Source organism: Mus pahari, chromosome 3, assembly GCF_900095145.1.
Source record: "Mus pahari chromosome 3, PAHARI_EIJ_v1.1, whole genome shotgun sequence".
Taxonomy (NCBI): domain Eukaryota; kingdom Metazoa; phylum Chordata; class Mammalia; order Rodentia; family Muridae; genus Mus; species Mus pahari.
In genome coordinates, this window is record NC_034592.1 from 140,897,120 (window position 1) to 140,916,274 (window position 19,155).

Below are 19,155 nucleotides of genomic sequence, written 5' to 3' on the forward strand. Positions count from 1 at the left end.
AGTAGAAGCAGGCAGAATTTCTGGGTGACAGAACCTGCTGCCAGTGTGAGGTAAGTGCTCCCCAGGCTGAAAGCTGTGTGTCAGACTCACCCCTAGACTCCCCAACATCTGGTGGCTGTGACTCTTTCTTGGCCTGAGGCAATGCCATCAAACCTGTCTTCACACAGTATCCCTGGATGTCTGCCTGTACGCTGTCCCCCAGATTTACCCTGTGTGCCAGGATCTTGCTGACGTTGACCTGGAGTCTGCTATTATGGCTCATTTTTATTTGATTTCCTTTGCCGACGCCCTGTGTCCACATACAGTCACATCCTCATATCCTGGGGGTTAGGACTTTAATATCTGCGTGGAGGGGGACACCCATGCAGTGCTCTGAGGGCAGAGCTTGGTTGGCACTTTGCAAGTGGCCTATACACTTTCATTTCACAAAAAAAAGCATCAGGTTTTTTTTTTTTTTTTGAGAGATGACTCAGTGGTTAAGAGCACTGGCTGCTCTTCCAAAGTTCAATTCCCAGCAACCCCATGGTGGCTCACAATCATGTGTAATGGGATCTGATGCCCTCTTTTGGCATGCACCATATATTCACACAGAACACTCATATAGAAATAAATTTAAAAAAAAAAGTCAGGCCCCTGGAAACAAGGGGTGCAGTGTCTCATGTAGGCCAGGGGCAATTAAAGCGCTTGCTATGGATTGCTGTGAATCCTTACCACCAATGGTAGAACGCGCAATGCTTTCATTTAAATGAGGGAGCCGTGAACCAGAGCAGTTAAGGCATTTGCCAGAAGTCACAGAGCTTAGTGGGAAAGCTGAGGGTGGCCCTCCGGACGAGGCACCAGTATATTGTAGTATACTGAGTGGAATAGCACTGTCCTAGGGTAGTGCGCTGTGTAGTGGGCACAAAGATATGGAATAGATTCTGAGCCCAGAACATGGTCTCTGGGACCTCCTGGTGTGAGGGCCACAGAAGGAGTTCAGTAGGAAGAGGCGTGTTCAGATCTCAGGTTGCCTAGGGAGGTGTTGGCCGGCTGCCAGGTGCAGGGCCCACGGGTCTGAGTCACCACTGTGACCTAGCCGGCCTGGCCGATACTCCAGTGACAGGGCCATGGGACTGAGGAATGTCGCCAGGGGTGCCCAGGTGGGGCACACTCCCGCCTCCAGGCTGAAGACACACAACTGTCCAGGAAGCTGTGAGGGGGCGCTTCCTGCCAGAGGCTCAAAGCCTCTCGCGCAGGATCGGGGCTGAGCGCTCACTCTTGCTTTCTCCCGTTTGTGGTTCTAGGTTAGTCATTTAGTCGACCGAGCTTCTTCACCTGGCGTTCACTTCTGCGTCCACTCACTCTTCCCCAGTGACTCCCTGATTTATCGCTTCCCCGGGGCCTGCTGTCTCCCACCCCCCCACCCCCAGAGACATTCTCCTCTCACCCGTACATCGGTCTGCCCATCCTCTCACTTAAAGGTCCTCCTGGTTATCCTTCTCACTCAGCCATTTTCTTTTTTTTTTTTTTGGTTTTTCGAGACAGGGTTCCTCTTTGTAGCCCTGGCTGGCCTCGAACTCAGAAATCCGCCTGCCTCTGCCTCCCGAGTGCTGGGATTAAAGGCGTGCGCCACCACGCCCGGCTAGCCATTTTCTTAATTGTGTGTGTGTGTGTGTGTGTGTGTGTGTGTGTGTGTGTACATATGTACACCATGCACGAGCAGGTGCCCAAGCTGGCCAGAGAGGGCATTGGATTCCCTAGAACTGGAGTTGAAGGTGGTAGTGGGCCAATCAGTGTGCGCCTTGGGAACTGCAACTCCAACACACAGAACAGATGCTTTCTTAACCAAGGTGCGTCTCTCTGGCCCCTTATTCAGCCATTTTCTCATCCTACCCCTCATTCTTCATCCTTCTGTCTGTCCCCATGTGTGTCCATCCACCCATTCCCTGCCCACCCACCTATGCGTCCATCTTTCATTAAGCACCTACTGTGTTCCTCACACAAAGCTCCATGAACCCTCATCATGTGCCAGCCTCAAGCATGTCGTCCTCCATGCAGATTCACTTTAACACGGGGAGGAGCTTTGGCAGCAGTGGGACTCCATCTTCTTCCCGTTCCTGGGATGTGGTTCTTCTGTCTCCTTCTGAGGATGGAGTGTTGGGAAGGTGGTCAGCTGTTCATCTGCATGGTCTGACTGAGCCAGCAAGGGCTACCTGCAAATTAGAGCTCCCATGGTCCTTTTTTCCATGATGTGGGATCACAGCTCCCAGAGGCTTATGGGAAGGGACTAAGCTGAGGTGAAGCCCCGGGTCACCCAGTCGCTAGCTTTATTTGTTCCTTTTGGTTTTGTTTGGAAACTGGGAAAGCTGTGGGAGATGAGATTGCCCACCCCAATAGCATGTTTTATGTCTGGTGCAAGTGTGTTTGGCTGGTTGATTGTTTTGTTTTGTTTTGTTTTTTTTTTTTAAATCTTCCTTTTTCTTTTAGATTTAAAAAAAATGTGTGTGGATGTTTTGTCTGCATATATGACTGTACCATATGCATATAAAGCTCACATGGGCCAGAAGAGGACACTTGAATCTCTTGGAACTGGAGTTACAGATGGTTGGGAGCTGCCGTGCAGATGCTCAGTCCTGTGGAAGAACAGCCAGTGCTCTTAACTGCTGAGCCATCTCTCCAGCCCAGGCTGGTCTTGAACTCACAACCCTCTTTCGCTCCCTTCTAACTTCTGGATCATAGGCATGTGTAACATGCTTACTTCACGTCTGCTGCTTTTTTTGTGTGTCCTTTCAGTTTGGGCTAAGGGCCAGGAAGTCTGTAGGCGGTTCTGGCTGACTCAGCTCCACCTCAATATGGGGGTGTCTTGGAAGGGTGTGCCACAGGCGCTGCCATCCTCCGACTCTCACAGTGATTCATTCAGTCCAAGAGGCGGCATCAGGAGCTGTGTGTGCCTGTCCATGACAGAGCCGTCCCTTCTCCCTGCCGCCAAGATGGAAGGGCTGGCCCTGCTGCCCCTGCCCTCACCCTGTCCCCGGATCCCACGAGCCCGCATCTCCAGGCAGCCGGGGCGGTGGGCCCACCTGGGCTGCAGGTACTGGTGTCAAGGGTGGTGGAGGGAGGATTGGATCTGCTGTGTGTGGGGAACAGGTGCCACTTCAGTCTACACACCAGCTCTGTGAGTCAAGAGTACCTTTAGGCCGGTCCTGATTCTTAACAATTCTAAGCGATGCTGGGGACTAGCTTGGGCAAATCCATTCTTAGATGGATAATTACAGGCGCGACAGCTCCTGCCACACACATTTCGGCTTGAGCACCTGGAGACTGGATGTGGTCCTTCCCCAGGAAGAGATTCAGGAAGCGGGGTTGGTGCTCTCAGATGGGGCAACTGGCAAGGAGCGGAACTCATACCGATAAACCTTTGTGCCACAAAGCACATTCCTTGAGTGCCTGTGGGGGAACTGTGGGGGCTCTGTCCCATCAGAGAGAAATGTGTTCAGGAGGTGAAACCTGTTTGTCTGTCCACTTTGCCCCGGTCAGTCTCAGATGTGTTGGCTTCCTGCTACTGCTGTTTGGATTCATCAAACAACAGTTACTATCTTCGAGTCCAGTGTGCTGGGAGTCCCCAAACCAAGGACTCTTTCTCCACTCCCAGGCTCTCAGGGGACGTGGCTTCCTTTCCCAGATGCGAAGGGACCAGATGCTTGGCTCTTAGCCTCCCCATCTGCAATGCCACCACTGAGCACCTCTGACTCTTGGCCATGACCTACCCTTTCATCCCCATTGCCTCTCCCGCCTGCCTCTGCCACTAACAGGGTGACATCAGTGATAGCCTTGGACCCACTCAGATGGTCCAGGCTCTCCCTCATCTTGAGGACCCAAACAATCACAGCTGGATCCGTAATGTCTCCTCCCCTACCCCCGCCAGAACAGAGTCACAAATTCTGGGGATTAAATGCAGTCATCTTTGAGGGGCCACCATTATTCTATGTATCTTTAAATTCATTCATCCCGTTGTTCTTATCTACTACTACATCACTAGCCATCCATTACCTATCACTCCATCTATGTATGCAGTCCATCCGTCTGTTCATCCCTCTATCACCTATCAATAACCTCTATCAACCTACCTAACAACCTGTCTACTAAGGTGGCTCTTCTCACTCCCACCCCTGCCTTAATCCCCCGAGTCTATTAATACTGATTCAACTGTGAGAACATCTGACCACTGAATATGCTCAGTGACTATGGCTGGATGAACCAATGAATGATCCTTTAAGCGTGTGAAATTTCATAGCCTCCCCATTTGTTTACTTAACAATAATACGAAGGGAACAAAAGCGGCATGCTCACTTTCAGAACAGTGGCTTTCCAAATGACAGGGTTACATAAGTGTTGTCTTAAGTTATATTTGTACTGTTTTTGAGACACCGTCCTTCTGCATCTGCTTCCCCGGTGCTAAGGTCACTGTTACAGTTTTTTAGGTGTTTTAAGAAAATCCCAGTAAAGGGGCCGAGGAGATGGCTTCGTGGGTGAAGTGCTTGCTGTGTAAACAGGAGGACCTCAGTTCAGATCCAAAGCATGCAGGTAAAAGCCAGGTGCGGTGGTGTGTGCGGGGGCTGTGTGGAGCCAGGTGGATCTCTCCAGCTTGCCAGCCAGCCAGCCAGCCAGCCAGCCAGCCACAGAGACACTGAGAACTGCAGGTCCGGCAAGAGATGCTGTCTTGAGAACTAGAGGCAGAAACTAATGCAAAGGGCCACTTTTGACCTGCATGGATGAGCACATCCATTTACACCCATGCACACATCACACCATATACACACATACACACACACACATATACACACACATATACACACAAACACACACACATACACATATACCCATACACACATACACACACATACATACACACATACACACACACACACCCATACAGACACTAACACACCCATACACACACATATACACACAGACACACATACCCATACACAGACACTCACACACCCATATACACACATATTCACACACATACAGAGACACACAGACATATACGTACCCATACACAGTTACTCACACACCCATATACACACATACACACACACACATTCATAGACACACATACACATACCCATACACACACATACACATACTCACCCATACACTCACACACCCATACATAAACATACACACACACCCATATATAAACATACACACACATACTCATACACAGACACTCACACACCCATACGCACACATACATACACACATATATTCACACAGATAAAGCTGAAAATAAATTACCACTGAAAACATGCCCTCCAATGTACAATATACTGAAGAGTTTTGTTCATCAAAGTGATATTAAGTATGTGATCAGCGGGTACTTTACAGTGAACTTCCACCACGAACGCTGAACAGCAGATTCTCTGTATGTTGAGAATGGGGTTCACTGTTCCCCAGATGAAAACCAACTTCCTTGGGATGGTGTGGCTGCATCCCCTCTAGGCTAAGCATTACATACCACCCACAAGTCACCATGTCAAGTCTCCCACCACTGAGACTATTCCTCTCACCAGGCACCCACTGAGTCATTTATTTATCCAGAAATTTCCATCGAGGCCACAACCTCCAGGTCACGCTCCATTCGGAACGGCTCCCCTCACCTGTGTGTCTGACTGTGGCAGTCCAGGGCTGGCCCCTCTGATTTGTCATTCGATGAATTAAATCTCACTGCTGGTTTGAGAAGTTCCAGGTGGGCAGGGAGACGGAAGGTCAAATAGGTGGTCTGTGAGGAAGACAGAAAAGTTTGCACTGGGGTGTGGCAAAAGTCAGCGGTCTGTCTAGTAGGACTTCCTAAAGAGTGAACGGGGCCAAGGCGTAGAATCTTAAAAACTGCAACATTACAGTGTTGATCTTGGGTGGAGCCTTAAAGTCCTATCCGAGCAAGGTGGCTTTGGCAGGATCTCTTTCCACTCCCCCGTAGAAATATGTTTTCTGTTAGATACACAAAATTACAAGGAAAATTCCATTTCCCACATGGTAACTAGCAAATATTTACATTACACTTACTTGTGTGTGTGTGTGGGGGGGGGGGTCATCAGAGGACAGTTTGCATGAGCTGGCTCTCTCCTCTCACCCTGGGAGACCTAGCGTTGGAACCCAGGTTGTCAACTTTGGTGGCAAGTGTCTACCGGCTGAGCTGTCCCACTGGCTGCGGCCATGTGGTGACTTGGTTCCTGGCAGCCACTCTCCGTGGTTGGTGAGCAGTAACTGAGCCAAGATGCTGTAGTATCTGCTGACACTTGCCTAGATTTTTGAGACAGGACCATCAGTGCTTTGAAACGGGGAAAACACAAGCTGTTTCTGGGGGATAGCATGAAGGACAGGCAGCCAGTGCCCTCAGAAAGAGAGCCCCCGGAGTTTCACAGTAGGGGATAGCATGTGCTGTATATCCTTGGCCGTGGCTTCATTTCCCAAATGCAGGATGCACTTCTGCTGTCCTGGCCATTACATCATCAGTTCATTCAGCTCTCTGTGGACCAGTGAGGCACTGAGTAATTTTGACCTCTTTGGGTACCCATATTTATTGACATATCGACTGCCATGAGAAAGCAGTGTTTACTGTGAAAAAAAAAATATTAGAGACATAATTCACCTGTCTTTCCCACCTCCAGCCCACAAGGACAGTCACCAAGAATGGCTCAGTGCACATTCTATAGGATGTTATGCTTTGTAAATATACGTATATATAACATATATGTATATATGTAAATGTATATGTAAAATGTCTATGTGATGATGCATGTTATCAACTTGACAGGATCTTACTAGGAGACACACCCCATCACAACTATGAGGGATTGTTTAGATTACATTCCTCTGAGCATGCCTCTGAGGGGCTGTCTCGATTAGGGGTGAAGACCTACCCTAAAGGGGAGGCAGGCACTATTCCCTGGACAACATCAAGAAGAAGAAACTGTCTTGAGCACATATGTTTTAACCCCAGCACTCAGGATGAAGAGAGAAGGAGATCTCTGTGAGTTCAAGGCTAGTCTGGTCTCCATCGAGAGTTCCAGGTCAGTCAGCATTTCATAGTGAGACCCTGTCTCAAAATAGATGATAGATAGATAGATAGATAGATAGATAGATAGATAGATAGATAGATAGATAGAATAATAATAAAGACTCAAGCTGAGTCTCCATCACTCCATTTCCTGGCCACAGATACAATGTAACCAAGTGCATGCCTCCTTGACTCCCTACCATCATGGGCTCCCACTCTGAGCCAAAGGAAAGTTCTTCCATCCTTAGGTTGCGTTTGCCAGAGGTTTTATCATAATGGCAGGAAGCTCTTCACTACATAACTAAGACATTTATATGATCCTTTCATGTTCCAACTGCATGTAAGCGGAGAACAACCTTTCCCACCTGATGGCAACTGCCGGAGACAGGTTGACGCTGCCTCTCCATGGCTGCCTGGCTGCTCCTCTTGCGCCTTGTTTAGAGGCCTTTTCCTGGCTCTTGTGTTTGGGTGCTGCTGTGAGGTGTCCGGCAATGCTTTCATGCTGTATCTCTGGGGATTTCTCCCTGGGACAAACGCCCTCCGCGGGGATCACTGAGCTAGTGATGTAAACTTTGAGAACATCGAAATATGTCCTCAGGGGGGCTCCAGGCAAGCGGTGTCCGTGGCCATCTCAGAGGTCATGAACTTGATGCCTTATGCTCGTGGCATTCTTGTTTTTAAACTTGTATTTAAGTTAGGGGCATTGTTTGTCTGTTTGTTTTTCTAAGGCCACGTGCTATTTACCACAGCACATGTGGGCTGAAAGGAAAATTATGGAGTTGGTTCTGTCTTTCCACCTTTCTGTGGGTCCCGGGAATCAAACTCAGGACATGAGGCTAAGCTCCTCTACCCTCTGTACCATCTCCCTGGCCTTGTTTCTTGGTATTCTCTCTCTCTCTCTCTCTCTCTCTCTCTCTCTCTCTCTCTCTCTCTCTCTCTCTCCTGCCCAAGGTCTTACCATGTAGCTGTGGGCATCTCAGAACTCACTCTGTAGACCTAGGTTTGAACTCAGAGGTCTATCTGCTTCTCTCTGCCTCTAGAATGCTTGGATTAAAGGCATGTGCCACCATCCAGCTCATTCTTGATGGTAAGTTATTGTACTTTTTAGCTTTTGTGAGTTGAATCCAAGTAAAGTTCTTGTAGTGTGTGTGTGTGTGTGTGTGTGTGTGTGTATGTATGTCTGTATGTCTTTTGAGACAGTGTCTCATGCCATCCAGTCTGGCCTAAACTCAGAATGTAGGTGAAGACAACCTTGGATTGCAATCCTTCTGCCTCAGAGCACTGGGATTACAGGTGTGCACAGCAGTACACCACTTATGTGGTGTTCAGGATCTGACAGTACCCTCTATGCAGGCCTTCTACCAACCGGGCTGCATCTCCAGCCCCATCATTTGCCTTTCTAAGATCGCTGTCCATAGTTTGAGCAGCTTTTCTCATACACAGCCCCTGGCAGAGTTTCCAAGCTGGAGCCAGGAAGACCCATTTAGATCCTAGAGTGACTGTCAAATTCTCTCCATCAATAATGACTGGGAACCCTGGCTGAGGACACCCAAATTGCTCATGAGCCAAATCACCCTTAGCATCCTCAACTCATTCTTCAGGCACCTGCAGCTCAGGTCTCTGCCACCGAGGTCAGGGTTAACTGATCTCCAGAGATGGCTGCGGACACAAGATCGGAATGAATCACACGTGCACAGTGGAAGTGACAAGGCTCAGCCTGCATCTCAGCGCCTTCAGCACATGCCAGCTGTGGGCCTCTGAGGGACGTGACTCAACCTCTTGGAGCCTTGGCTTTAAATGCTTGTGACCAGCATGGCTTGCATGGGCTCACTGTGAGGGTAAAATGGAGTCTCTGCTTGGCAAAGTGCCTGATGTATAGGCCATGAGCAGTGCACCTCAGCTATCAATGGTCCAAGGGAGCATGTTTGCAGATGCCTGTTCCCATGGGAACAGCAGATCCAGCCCCCTTGGCTCTCTGCAGTGTTAGTTTGATTTAGAGTTCTGAGTCCACACTCTCTTTACGAAAGCCCCCTCTCCTGCAAGCCTGTCCTTTGGTGCTCAAATCTGTGCCACGCTGAGAGTGGTTGTCATCCATACGAACATCCTCAGGGACCTCCACTGGGGGACACAGCTGGGCAGAAACACCAAGGCCCAAGCCTGGTCCCCCAGGTGCTGCCTGTCACTGCCCTGGGATTTTCATCCTGCCTGCAGTGTGGACCCTGTTTACATACCCTTCCTCAGGCATCCGTGACTCCACCAACTCCTCAGCAGCCACTGAGCTCACTGAGCGTGACACTGGAATGTCTTTGCCGTGACTCACACTTGGGGCTGGCATGAGGGCTTCCTCGGCTGCTTGTCATTCCGGTGGGTGAAATATTTCACCAGTTTGAAGGTACATTTTCCTGATCATTGTGGGCTCTGCGTCTTTTCAAAGAGCACCGATGCCTCATGTCCAAAGTAAGTAGAATATGTCACCTTTCCTAGCCTATTGATATTTTATTCTTGATTTCTGGAAACTCTTTCTAAATTAGATAAGGCACTGTCATCTAGCTTTTAATTACATTTACCTGTTTACTGTGTGGGTGTAGTATATGTGTGTGTGCTTGTGTGTATGCCTCTGTGTGTGTGGTATGTGCATGTGTGTGTATATTTGTGTATGTGTATGCCTCTCTCTGGGGGGGTATATGCATGTGTGTGTGTGGTGTATGCGTGTGTGTATGTTTGTGTGTATGTGTATGTGCACGTGTGTATATGTGTGGAGCTAGAGTTTCACTTGAGCTTTCTTTCTTCTTGTATTGCTCTCTTACTTATGTTTTTAACACAGCTCCTTTCCCTAGATTAAGCTCACCATTTTAATTGAGCCAATGAGCCTCGGGATCCTCCCATCTCCCACCCTCCCAGGATTATAGACACACAGTACTGCACCTGGTTTTTTGGTAGGTGCTGGGGCTCCAAACTCAAGTCCTCAAGTTGCACTTTATCCCTTGAGGCACCTCCCAGCCCTGGCAGTCTGCCTCCTAAGTCCTTGAATATCCCAGGGAAATGGTGAAATATAAGAATCCTACAATGAAGGTCTTTGCAGCAAGGTAAGGGTTACAGGCCAGTCCAGGGCAAGCAGCCTGTGCTTTTCTCACCGTGATCTTGGTTTCTGGCTGCTTTGTAGAGAGGGTGTTTTGGAAACAAGGGTGGCCCCTGTAAGACCTAAGAGCCACCAAAACCATCAGTGTTGGTCATTGACAAGCGTGTCACTGTCTGGAGAGAAAAACCTACAAATCATGGAGATTTTTTTCTTAAACAACAAACAAACAAACAAACAAAACCCGGGGGTGTGTGTGGTGTTTACATGTGCATGTGTTTCCTGTGTGCACTCGTGTGTCTAGGAGTGACTGCACAGATGTGCTCATGTGTGAAGACCAGAAGTTAATGTCAGGTGTCTTCCTCTCTTGGGTTCTACCACGAGCTAGCCATTTGGCTAGCTTATCTGGTCAGCAAGCCCTGGACTCTGTCTCTCCATGTCCCCTGATCCAATACCTGGGTTCCAGATGTGTGCACTATGCAGGGCTTTTCCTGGGTTCTGGGAACCCAAGCTCAGGTCCTCATACTTGTGCTATAAGCACGTTACCCACAGGACCATCTCCAGTTCCTCTCAGAGGTTTTAAAAGTTCTCCCCTTCCCCCCAAGACAGCCATAGCTCCCAGGGCCCCATGGGTTGGTCGGGCCATCAAGGCAATGCATCAGGGAAGACTTCGGTGGGATTTGGGATGTGGGGCCTGCTTAACGTGGTTAATGGTACATCTTTTACCAGGTATTTCCAGAATATTCTAGCATGTAACCAATATGAAATTTTAATAGGCAGTCATTGTACATTTCAAACGGGGGCATCCTTCGAATCTGGCACCAAGTTTTCATTGAGAATAACATCCACTGTGATGCTACTTCCTCATCTGGAAGCTTCCGGGGTCACTGAGAGCTCACAAAGTTACAGTTGGGCAATGGGTTCCTGCACCCTAGGTGTCCTGAACACACCTCCACGCCACGGTAGCCTCTTTTCCCTTGTGACAAGGTATCCGACAAGAGCAATTTAAGAACAAAAGGTTCTATCTGGCCTACAGTGTGAAGGATAGAAGACATAGGCAGAGATGAATGCTCTGTGTGTGTGCGCATTTGTGCATGTATGTACATGAGTATGTGTTGCATGTATGTGTTGCATGTGTGTATGTTGCATGTGTGTGTGCACGTGTGTGCATTCATGCATGTGTGCATGAGTGTGTGTCACATATGTATGTGTTGTGTGTGTATGTGTTGCATGTGTATGTGTGTGTGCCTGTGCACGTGCGCCTGTGTTCATTCGTGCATGTGTGCCAGGGCCTTGTACAAGCTAGGCAGGCATTCTGCTTGAGCTACATCCTCAGCCCAGTGAGCACCATTATAATTCAAAGAACGAGTACACTGGCTGAGTCTCGTTTTGTTTTTATTGTTTTGTCTTAAAAGGAAAGCTGCTTACTGCCTTAGAGGGTTTTGAGGAGGCTGGCAGGTGATTCTTGAACATTTGCAGCCTTTATAACCAACCTCTCGTTCCCCCCCAACCCCCACAATGCACCCAGCCTCACAGACGGCAGTACAGGACGGCAGTACAGCATATCCAATGCGCAGGTTGTGCATTGTGCAATAAGGTTCAGATTGTGTACCATGCATTGTGTAATAAGGATGTGCCTCCACAGGTATGCCATTCATATCGTGGTCCTAGGCTGAGTCCTGACAGTGCGTGTCTGTGTACATGCTCACAGAAGGGTATGTACCCAAGGTTCCCTGCCCCAGACATGGGCACATGGCTGTGTCCTGAGGTCACTATCAATGGCTATGTCTCTGCTCTCAGAGACCTGGTTCTTGCCCTTCTTTAAACTTGAGTCACTCATTAGTGTTGGAAATGGGAACACATGACGTGTACACACTGCTGGTGGCATGTGTGTGGCACCTGGGAATGAATATGAGTGGAATATGCAGGCTCCTGCCCCTCTTGGCCGAGTTGTTTGGTTGCTCAGAAGAATACTGCATCCGTCAGCTACTGCCGCATAACAAAGGATCCCGAACTCAACCATCAGTCATATCTAAATCTACAACTGTTTGTTCTTGTTCAAATGTCTGAGTTTGGCTGAGGTTAGCTAATCTAACCTAGGCTCTATTGGGCTTGCCCAAAAGCCAAAGGCTGTGACAGCCTGTTGCACTCCCAGCATGCCCCCCTGGAACCTGTCTCAGTCCATCACACCCCAACTTAACACTGCATAACAGCAATTATGAGACAGGAGGAGGCTCCCCAAAAGACCAGCGGCCCTGTGCCTGGTGTGACAGGGACGGGGATTTCAGCTGATAGAGCCAAGATGGGCACTGCAGGAGGGTGGCAGTCCCTCTCCATCCAGGTGCTGTATCCAGTCGATGAAAGAGAAGCCACACCTAGCAGGAAAGGTGCACAGGGGCCTTGCCTAGTGCTGGAGAATATAGAATCTAAGGGGTCAGAGTGCCTGGGCTGGCCTGGCTTGGCAGGAAACCTTGGATGAACTACCCTCCTGTTCTGCATCTCTGCTTTCTCATCTGCAGGATGGGATAATAACAACGGAAAGTAGTGCAGACTGATTGAATTGACCCGGGTGAATGGGGAGTGTCTCCATTCACAACACCATGTGATTGTTCCCTGGGCAACATTTGATACATTTTGGTTGTCCCAACAGAGGGATGCTCTTGGTGTCCAGCTGGACAGAGGCCAAAGATGCTGTTAAAGAGCCCTAATGCAAGGATTGGCCCTCATTACAAACAATTGACCTGACAGTACCAGGTTCGGGGACTACACTGTGGGTTTCAGAGCAGAGCCTCACACAGGCAAATGCTAATGTTAGTTCACTGGGGGTGGGTTCACTGGTGGGTGTTAGGGTCAGCTGCCACTATAGCCACACCAGCTGCATTAGTCACAAGACCCTGTTTCTTATGTCAATGTCCTCTAACATTTACGGAAAGGACAATGGCACTGCTGCTGTGACTGTTCCTGCAGCACCCTGGCTCTCACTCCCAATGTGCCAGGCTGCCACCACCTGTCCTGCTCCAGCCTTGGTGGCTTCTGGCAAGGAGCCCAGTCACACCTACCAGGTCCTGCTCACCGGGTTGTGCCACATTCTTGGTCCCTGGATTACGATGACCTTGGCCTCTGAGGAGTTTCTCCCTCCCTCCCGTGGGCTCTTTTTGTGTGTTTCTGAAGCTCTGCCCTGCCTGTCAGCGGAGGCCTTTGCCCCTGTCAGCTGGTAAGATTGCAGGGCATAACACCTGCATTTTTGTGACTGCATTTTACAGTTACAAAAGCCAGGCCAGGGAGTGAAAGACTTAGTCACCATCACACAGAGTGAGGGTAAACCACTACCCAAAACTTCTAGAGCCCCCTGCCCACCCCTGGTCCATTGGAGAAAAAGAAGGGGCCACAGGGAACTCAGAGGAACAGCTTTGCTGTGGGGCAACCAACACACTCAGATCCCCTCATCGACGCCCAGGGTCCCTAAACCATCTTGTGTAGCTATTAAGAGCCAGGGGTTATCTCAGAAGATAAAGTACTTGCCACACAAGGAGACCCTGCGTTCAATCCCCAGCACCCAGCATCACTTCAACCTGTATCTGTAATGGACAGACAGAGCCAGGTGGATCTCTGGGGCTCAGTGAGCAACCAACCTAGCTGGATCAGTGAGCTTCAGGCTCAGTGGATGACCCTGTTTCAAACAATAAGGGTGGACTCTCGGCATGGTGGTACATGCCTTTAATCCAGGACTCGGGAGGTGGAGGCAGGCAGATCTCTGAGTTTGGATGCACAGGGCCACCCTGTCACAGAAAGACCAAAGAATAATAATAAATAATGATAGGTGGAAACTGACCGAGGCAGAACTCCACACCACACATCCACACGCGATCATGTACACATACACAGCACATATGTGCGTACATACCACACATCAAGAGCTTTTGAGCCTGAAACGTGGTATTAGGTCCTGGCCCCTTGCTTACTGGATAAGTCTGAGTGGCTCCCCTTCCCTCTCTGGAACTATTTCCTTGTCTGTACATTGGGGAAAATTGTGTCCCCTACATGGGACTGATATATCAACTCGAAATTTGGCTGGGTCTGCTGTTGGGCGTGTGCGCATGCGCATTAACGTTTAAGCCGGGAATGGGCGCCAGAAGTAGCCATGCTTTGCATGCCTGTGTACTCCGTGCAGCGACAAGGCGCTGGCATCAAACCAAGGCTTGTTGGGAGACTCCAAGCAAATTCCGTGATTGGGCTAAACATGTGGCTTCTTGCTAAGAGGGGACTCATGGCCACACAGCATGGTGTGACCTCTGAAACCATAGGTTTCTTCCCATGCTTTTGCTTGCCCTCTCTGACCGCTCCAGAAAATTCACCATGGGATGACTCCTCTCTGCTTAGCTAGCAGAAGGTGGCACGGAGGCTGGCCCTTGTTTGGGCTTAGTCGTTCCAAGTGTCAGGAAAACACACGAATGAATGCCGGGGAAATTTTTCAGTGCTACTGGAGGCAGCTGAGAGCAGAGCTGCGTGATGCAAACAGACTCCCGGGAGGAACTGGCTCCGGCCATCTGGAAAAGCACAACCCACCCAGCAGCCGATTTTAGCTTTAACTGGGAATTGATCTCCAGTCAGGATATTTCTGCGGGGAGAAAATGGCTAGCCCTGGACTCTTCCTTCTGGCTCCGAAACACTCCCTCTTTGTCACACTTGAGTGCGTTTATGAGTAGACTGGTTTGATAGCTCCAGATGGAGTTCAGTGAAGGGCGGCGAGGCACAGCCAGGGGCCTGGGCTGAGGTACAGGTAGGACAAGCCATGTGTAAAAAAAGACTGTGGAGGTCTTTATGGAGGAACAATTGAAATTCCAAGATGGTGGAGCTGGAGGTGAGGCTCCACTGGGGCTCATCCAGCCTGCGCAGGGTCCTGTGTTTGACCCTCAGCACCGCGGAAAGCTGGACGCCATAGCGCACACCTGTAACTCTGACACTCCAGAAGTTCAGGGTCATTCTCTACTACCTGTGCTACATGAGACCCTGGCTAAAATAAAATAAAATAATAAAATCCCAGAATGATGTCAGCAGAACATGAAGCCAGGAATAAAAATTTCCTATGCACAGCTCCTATGGAGCTGACCGTGGGTCCCGGATCTCACCTCCATAATTTAGGGAGGTGAACTGCAGTTGTCTAAACACCTTGTCTGCAGTGCCCGGTACTCAGCGGGAAATGACTAGACGAGGCCAGCTGTGTCACCAGGTTCACAGTTTTCTATGGGTGCCTGCCCACTTGGGTGGTTTCTGGGTTTGGATTTTGCAGACACAGGCATGAGCGTCCCCATCATAAGTTCTTTCTGAATGTGTTCCCCCTTCCTAGAAGGCATCCTCATCTGAAGGTAGTATTGGGATCGTTGTCTTTGTTAACACTCACCCAACTTTGCCCAGCCTGTACTCATTTTCTTACCCCCTTCCCTGTGTGTGTGTGTGTGTGTGTGTGTGTGTGTGTGTGTGTGTGTGTGTGTGTTCTGTGCTGGCGACTGAACCTACAGCCTTTTTGCATGTCAAACAAGCACTCTATAACTGAGCCTCACCCTGGCCAACCTTCCTTCTACTTTTGACCTTTGCCGTTTTATAGTACGTGCCTTGTTTGTTTGCTTTTATTTGTATGGGGATGTGTCTTTGCACACTGTGTGTGTGTAAAGGTCAGAGGTTGACACAGTGGGTGCCTGTCTTGGTTGCTCTCTACCTTATAAAAGGAGGCAGGCTCTTTCACTTGAATCCAGAATGTGCTAACTTGGCTTGTCTAGTTAGCCAGCTTGCCCCTGGGGACCCACTGTCTCTGCCTTCTGAGTGCCAGGGTTACAGGCCCAGCACTGGTGACCTGATCTCCCGTCCTCTTCCTGTGTGGCCAGAGTTCTCCTGCCTTTAAAAAGCAGCATCTTCATGACTTTTTTTTTTAATTGAGCATTTAGAGGTTTTTTTGTTTTGTTTTGTTTTCTTTTCAATTTGGACAGTTCAAAGCTTGAAGACATTTGTTGCTTTCATTAGAGGGGCCAGAGACATGGAGGGAACTTGCCTGGTATCAATACAGTTATAAGCTCAAACAGTTATAGACATTTCTAGATATACTCACTTTCCATTTGAGGAACCTGGGGGTATTGTCCCTCTTTCTCACCTGATGGGGCCAGTTAAAGGTCTGACAACTGGTGGGTGTCAGGGGACACTTTAGCACCAAGGTCTCTGAAACCTCTGGCTCTGATGGGAGCTGAGAGACATCAACCAAAGCTTACTGGTGGTCATTTACTGGGACCAGGAGCCTAATGCTGTGTCATTCTGGAGTTATCTGACTGCACAAAGTACAAATTCACTGTGTAGAAGGACAAGGAGGGTTATGGATGGGGTGCAGGAGTTCCCAAATTTCACAGTCTGGGTTATGACAGTCTGGGACTGGGTCCCCTATCCCCATCTCCTGTGACTCCTGGGTGATTCTAGGTCTTATCAAGTTGAGAGTTGAGACGGACCATCACAGAAAACAAGGCCATGCTAAGGGAGCGCTCTGGCCCTTCAGTTGTCTTTGGCGTTAGCAGCATTACTTGTAACCGAGGATTCTAAAAATGTCACGGGTCAATTTGCTGGGAGCCAGGGTCTAGTATCTGGGGCTGCACTAACTTGAGGACAGACCTAGGCCTGGCACAGCAGGAGTTGAGCTTCCCTGACCACCCTGCTCCTTTTACTTGCACAGCCCTGGCCTCTCTACCGGCCCCACAAATCTGCAGCAGCATCCTCAGAAGCCACGCCCTGCTGACTGTGCCCACTCCCGGCTGTCCTGGGCAGAGAGTTTGTCCATGGATGGCTTCTGGATGGAGGTGGAGCGGATCCAACAGAGGGGCGAAGTGAAGAAGGAGGACTGTGGTGGAGGCAGAAGCCAGCTCCTAGAAGGTGAGGCTAGCTGGGCCTGCAAGCTGCATGTTTGGGCCTTATTCCAAGGGAAGCAGTGTGGCAGGGCCCACACACAAGCTAGAGCACAGAGGAGTTCTTCTTTGCTTGGCCTGTTGCAGTAATCTCTCCATTGAGCTCCCTGCATTCTGGTTTCTCTTCCATTGTCAAAAAGGATTATCCTATAAGGCCCATCGGCCTGTCTCCCACTTGGGGAACTAAGTCAGGAAATATCTATTGACTGTCTCTTGTCTGCCAGGCCAATTGTTTAGACACTGAGATACAATGAAGAACCCACAGTCTATGAGGATCTGACATTCTATAGATTCTAAACACTCTATACGATACTCTTAACTTCCTGTGTCTCGGGGGGGGGGGTACCAGCAGCCATGTGTCCCTGTAACTACATCAAAAGCCATTGTTAGCATGTCTCACTGTTCTGGGGGTGACAGGGCTCTCAGCTGGATCTCCTTCAGTGACAAGCCCAAGGCCATCTGGCTCAGTCATCTCAAAGGACTTCTTACTCACAAGCCTGGGACTAGACTCACATCCACACTTGTGGCCTGGGTCTTGACTGCCTCCACGTGGCCTCTGTGTGTGGTCCAGGCCTCCTCACAACATGACATCTGGGCTTAAAGAGTAAAGCCTGAGGAAGAGGCACAATGAATGCTCCCAGACAGCTGTGAAAGACAGCCACCATTGCTCTGTGCTTTCCATCATCCTATGTGCACCCATAACTTAAGGGAGGGGAATCAGACTCCATCTTTCGGTGGGATGTCCTTTCCCCTAGCCCACAAGCCTTTCCAGAACTGGCCAGGGCCTGTCTCTCTCTCATCCTCCAGTCTGTCACTCCACCACACTCTTCTCCCCCAAGGCCTCCTTACCATTTCTGACCATGAAAGCATACCCCTGCCTTTGTCATTGATGCCTCCTCTTTCTAGAATATTCGTTGTTCAGGCACCTTACAAGATGATCTGCGCTTAGCCAGTTGCCGAGCTCAGAAAGTTCTTCCTGGTCTTCCTTCTATCCTACAGTGCTCTGACAACCCCGGAACTTCCGGCCGATGTTATTCATTGCTGTAACAATTCTCATGCCTCGACATTACCGTAACAGTTGCTCATACACAGCCACCATCCACTTTCCATGAGGCCAGGGCATCACCGGCCCCTCCCACTTCAGTCTGCGTGCTGGAATCTGGAACAACTGGCCATGTTCCCAGTGCCCCATCCTTCCTTGTTTGGCAAGTGAGGGAGTGAGGAGGGTAAGACAGTGCTGCCCACCCAGAAACTCTCTGCCTTGGCCTATGCTTTGGCCTTGCTGGCCTTGGTTGGTCAAATTGGGCATTTGAGATTTTCAAGTCTTTACAGGCTGATGCTGATTTCTGGTGCGGGGGCTCCAAGAAATGCAAATCTCTGCTGAGGCCAGAGTGGGATACAGGAGATGGGCTTGCCTGCCTTATACTATAGCCAGAAAGTATACCAAAAACCCAACACAGACTGGAGTCAGAAGGCCGGAAGGCTGGAGTCTCTTCCGACAACAAAATAAACACAGGACTTGAGTAGACTCGGGACAGATGGATCGAAGAGTGTGTGTGGTTCATTATCATCGTTCTACTTTAGTTAGTGTAGTGTAGGAACGAGGGGTTTCTTTCTCTAAAAATTTTTACTTAGTTATTTTACATTTATATTAATCATTATATATAATATATTGATAATATAGATATAACATTTGTATCACTTATTTTGAATACACTGTAGCTGTCTTCAGACATACCAGAAGAGGGCATCAGATCTCATTACAGTTGGTTGTGAGCCACCATGTGGTTGCTGGGATTTGAACTCAGGACCTCTGGAAGAGCAGTCAGTGCTCTTACCCACTGAGCCATCTCCCCAGCCCAGGAATGCTGGGTTTCATTATGCCGGTTTTGTACACGCATATCATTCTGCTCTGCTCATAGCCACCCGATGCTCTCTCCTGTCCCTGCTCCTGCTGGACTATCCTGAGGTCCATTTTCCTTTTTTTTTTTTTTAAAGCTTTATTTATTATATGTAATTACACACATAGCTGTCTTCAGACACTCCAGAAGAGGGAGTCAGGTCTTGTTACAGATGGTTGTGAGCCACCATGTGGT

The 19,155-nt window shown here is 49.3% G+C and overlaps 1 protein-coding gene across 1 annotated transcript in view; it reads left to right on the forward strand.

The window, feature by feature from the left end:
• The first annotated feature begins 2,933 nt into the window (after nucleotides 1-2,933).
• The window catches only part of Arhgap40 (Rho GTPase activating protein 40), a 36,886-nt gene continuing 20,664 nt past the window's right edge, over nucleotides 2,934-19,155 (forward strand). The window contains exons 1-2 of the mRNA XM_021195127.2: nucleotides 2,934-3,070; nucleotides 16,831-17,027. Coding sequence (XP_021050786.1) covers nucleotides 2,937-3,070; nucleotides 16,831-17,027 — 331 coding nt within the window. The 5' untranslated portion in view covers nucleotides 2,934-2,936. The remainder of the gene's footprint in view (nucleotides 3,071-16,830; nucleotides 17,028-19,155) is intronic.